The sequence below is a fragment of the Belonocnema kinseyi genome, chromosome 3 (genome assembly GCF_010883055.1).
Source record: "Belonocnema kinseyi isolate 2016_QV_RU_SX_M_011 chromosome 3, B_treatae_v1, whole genome shotgun sequence".
NCBI classification, from domain to species: Eukaryota; Metazoa; Arthropoda; class Insecta; order Hymenoptera; family Cynipidae; genus Belonocnema; species Belonocnema kinseyi.
The window spans coordinates 139,644,170-139,648,765 of NC_046659.1; the positions used below are offsets into that span (position 1 = coordinate 139,644,170).

General features: G+C 21.6%; 1 protein-coding gene across 3 annotated transcripts in view; it reads left to right on the plus strand.

The window, feature by feature from the left end:
- Positions 1-4,596, plus strand: part of LOC117169610 (zinc transporter 9) — a 63,061-nt gene that overhangs the window by 30,345 nt on the left and 28,120 nt on the right. For all 3 annotated transcript variants that reach the window (XM_033356060.1, XM_033356059.1, XM_033356061.1), the window contains exon 7: positions 3,630-3,953. In XM_033356060.1, the coding sequence (XP_033211951.1) occupies positions 3,630-3,953 (324 nt within the window). The remainder of the gene's footprint in view (positions 1-3,629; positions 3,954-4,596) is intronic.

Consider the following 4,596-nt stretch of genomic DNA (forward strand, 5'->3'; position numbering starts at 1 on the left):
ATTATTTGTTTTATTTTATATATTTTAATATTCCAAATTTTGATTTAAAAATTCATCTCTGGTTGAAAACTTATTTCTTCACTGAAAAATCTCTCTTAGTTAAAGATAAAATCTTGTTCAAAAATCGTACTTTTTCATAGGATTCAACTGTTTTTTATTTACAATTAAATCTGTTTGTTTTTTTTTTTTGTTAGAAAATTAATTTTTTCGCCTGAAAATTGAACTATGTTGTTAAAAACTTGCTTTTTCTGATTTTTGTTAATTTTGTTGATGAAAAATTGAAACAATACATTTGTATATTGTATATTTTTACTTCAAAATTTATCTATGGGTAAAATATCTTTTCTTTTTAATGGAAAAATTAACTATTTTGTGGGAAACATTTTTTCCTAATTTAAAATTAATTTTTTTCAATGGAACATTGAATTTATCCAGTTAAATTTTCCATTTTTTAAATATATTTTTGATAGTATTTTTTCGAATAGTTAAAAAAAATCCTTTTTTTTTAAATTTCTATTTTATATATTTTAATATTCCATGTTTTTATTTGAAAATTCATCTCTGGCAGAAAACTAATTTTTTTGTCTGGAAAATCTTTCTTAGTTGAAAATTAAAGTGTTGTTGAAAATTCGTCTTTTTTAGTTGGATTCAACTGTTTTTGATTTAAAATTAAATTTGTTTTTGTTTTTGAAAATTAATTTTTTTATCTGAAAATTTTAACTATTTTGTTGAAATCTTTCTTTTTCTGATTTAGGGTTATTTTTTAGATGGAAAATTGAACTAATCCAGTTGATTATTTTATATTTTTACTTCAAAATTCATCCGTGGATAAAAATTCGTTTTTTTCACTGAAAAGTTAACGATTTTGTGGAAAACATTTTTTTTTCTAATTTAAAATTAGTTTTTTTAATGGAACATTAAATTTATCGAGTTAAGTATTCCATATGATTCTTTAACTGAAATAGTTACACATTTAAATATAAAAAATCAATTATGAACAAAAATTCGAATAGTTAAGTTTTCAGTTAAAAAAATTAATTTTTGAAAAAAAATGACAAAAAGTAGTTAAATTTTTAACTAATATTACGGAAAATTTAACGGATTGTTTAAATTTTCATCGAACAAAATTAGTTTTTAATCGCAAAAATTCAAATATTAAACCATTGACGAATTTTTAATTAAATAAGAAATCTTTAACTGAAATAGTTGCATTTTCAACCAAATAGTTGAAATTTTTAATTAAAAAAATGAATTTTTAACTACAATAGTTAAATTTTCAACTAAAAAAGATCAATTATGAACAAAAATTCGAACAATTAAAATATCAGTGAATAAAAAGTAATTCACGAAAAAAAGAATTAAAATTAAATTAAAAATGGAATAGCTACATTTTCAGTTAAAAAATTTAATTTTCGAAACAACAAAAAAACAAATTTAAAAAAAAATAGTTTAATGTTCAAATAAAATTTTGGAAAATTAAACGAATTTGTTCAACTTTTACGCAAAAGAATTATTTTTTAACAAAAAAAAAAGCAAATATTTAACCACTGTTGAATTTTTAACTAAAATAATAAATTTTTATCTGAAATAGTAAAATTTTCAACAAAAAAAGAGAGTATTTTTTAAACAATAACATTAATTCTTAAGCAATCGGATTAATTTTCTATCAAAAATTAATTTACGAAAAAAAAACAAATTATCAAAAATTGGTTAAATTTTCAACCAAAATTATGGAAAATTTAACGGATCTGTTCAATTTTTATCGAACAAAATTAGTTTTTTACCGCAAATATATCAACCAAATAGTTGATATTTTTTATTGAAAAATTAAATTTTTAACTACAAAAGATGAATTATCAACAAAAATTGAAGTAGCTATATTTTCAGTTAAAAAACTTAATTTGTAACAAAAAAAAAACACATTCTAAGAAAATTAGTTAAATTTTCAAAAAAAATTATGGAAAATTAAACGAATTTGTTAAATTTTTACGTAAAAGAATTATTTTGAAACTAAAAAAGAAGCAAATTTTCAAACCATTGATGAATTTTTTACTGAAGTAGTTAAATTTTCAACTAAAAAAGATCAATTATGAACAAAAATTCTAACAGTTAAATTATCAGTGAAAAAAAAATAAATTTACGTAAAAAAAATAAATGACCAAAAAATGATTAAATTTTCAAGGAACATTATGGAAAATTTAACTTATTTGTGAAATTTTCATCTAACAAAATTAGTTTTTAACCGCAAAAATTCAAATACTAAACCATTGACGAATTTTTAATTAAATAAGAAATCTTTATCTGAAATAGTGGAATTTTCAACCAAATAGTTGATATTTTTTATTGAAAAATTAAATTTTTAACTACAAAAGATGAATTATCCACAAAAATTGAAGTAGCTATATTTGCAGTTAAAAAACTTAATTTTTAGCCAAAAAAAAAAACAAATTGTAAACAAAATAGTTAAATTTTCAAATTAAATTATGGGAAATTAAACGAATTTGTTAATTTTTTACGTAAAAGAATTATTTTTAAACTAAAAAAGAAGAAAATTTTCAAACATTGATGAATTTTTAACTAAAAAAAATGAATTTTTAACTAAAATAGTTTTAATTTCAACTAAAAACGATCAATTATGAAAAAAAAATAATTTACGTAAAAAAAAGAAATGACCAAAAAATGGTTAAATTTTCAACCAACATTATGGAAAATTTCATTTATTTGTGAAATTTTCATCTAACAAAATTATTTTTTAACCGCAAAAATTCAAATATTAAACCATTGACGAATTTTTAATTTAATAAGAAATCTTTTAACTGAAATAGTGGAATTTTCAACCAAAGGGATGAATTTTCTATAAAACATCCGAATTTTCAACCAAATAGTTAATATTTTTTACCAAAAAATTAAATTTTTAACTATAAAATATGAATTATCCACAAAAATTGGAATAGCTACATTTTCAGTTAAAAAATTTAATTTTCGACAACAAAAAAACCAATTTTAAACCAAATAGTTTAATTTTCAAATAAAATTCTGGAAGATTAAACGAATTTGTTAAATTTTTACGTCAAAAAATTATTTTTTAACAAAAAAGAAGCAGTTTCCATAAAAAAGATTAATTTTCTTCCAATAAGATTATATTTCTATAAAAAGGACGAATTGTCAAATAAAAATTTAGTTTTGAACTATTTTTCACCGAACAATTACATTTTCAATCATAAAAGATAAATTATCCACAAAAATTCGAATAATTAAATTTTCAACGAACAGTGTGTAAATTTTCGACTAAAATAATAAATCTTTAATTGAAATAGTTGAAATTTTAAACGAAAAAGATGAATTTTCGATAAAATACAAGAATTTTCAGCTTTAAATTTTTAATAAAACCTCAGTTTTTTTTATGTTTCCAAACTAATTTGTTAATAATAATAATACCTCTAAATTGTGGTGATTCGAAAAAATCTCTGGGCAATATGCGTAAAAATTCGAGACAAAAAATTGCTAATCGATTTTTGGACCATCTTACTGTAAGGCCTATAATCCTCACTAAATTCTTGGATTGAAAATAAAATTTAAAATGAAAACCCGGGATGAAATTTGTGAAGAATGAATGTATTATTTTGTAGAATCCGAATCCGGATCATCCGTACGGCTACACAAACATGAAATATGTGTCCTCGTTGATATCCGGCGTTGGAATTTTTTGCGTCGGCACAGGTCTCTCCGTCTACCACGGAATCCACGGTCTCCTTTTTCCGGAACCCGTCGATTCCTTCTACTGGGCCTATTTTATCCTCGGGGGTTCCCTCGTTTCGGAAGGAGCCACTCTCATGGTTGCCATCAATTCGATTAAAAAGGGCGCGATGGAGAAGCGACTCAAGTTCAAGGAATACGTCATGTCGGGGCTGGATCCCTCCGTCAACGTCGTCCTCATGGAGGACTTTGCAGCCGTAAGTATCCTGATTAATAATTATTTTATTTTACTTTATTTTATTTTATTTTACTTTATTTTATTTTATTTTATTTTATTTTATTTTATTTTATTTTATTTTATTTTATTCGTAAGGTTTCAAAGCAATTCAAGCTAAATTCAAAATAAGCGGAAAAGAAATTTTAAAAACAAAAGTAAAATTTCATCAAAAGAGTTTAATTTAAAAAAAAACGGTTGAATTCAACAAAAAAAAATAAACGAATTCTCAACAAGATTTTAATTTTCAATTATTGATGAATTTTCAGTGAAGAAAGAAAAAAATTTTTGGAGGTAAAAAATGTATAAAATATAAGTATTTGTTTAATCCCTATTTTGTCGGGAAATCCTCTTTTTTATTTTTCATCTCTATAAGTCCTCTTTTTTTATTATTTTGGCGTTTTTATTATTTTATGATATGTCCAATATTTGGGTTCAGGAAATTTGAACTATTTCGTTGAAAACTTTTTTTTCTGGTTTAAAATTAATTTTTTGAATGGAAAATTAAACTAATCCAGTTGAAGATTCCATATTTTATATATTTTTTTATTTAATTTATTTTAATTTTTTTTATTTTATATATTTTAATATTCCATATTTTTATTTAAAAATTCATCTCTGGTTGA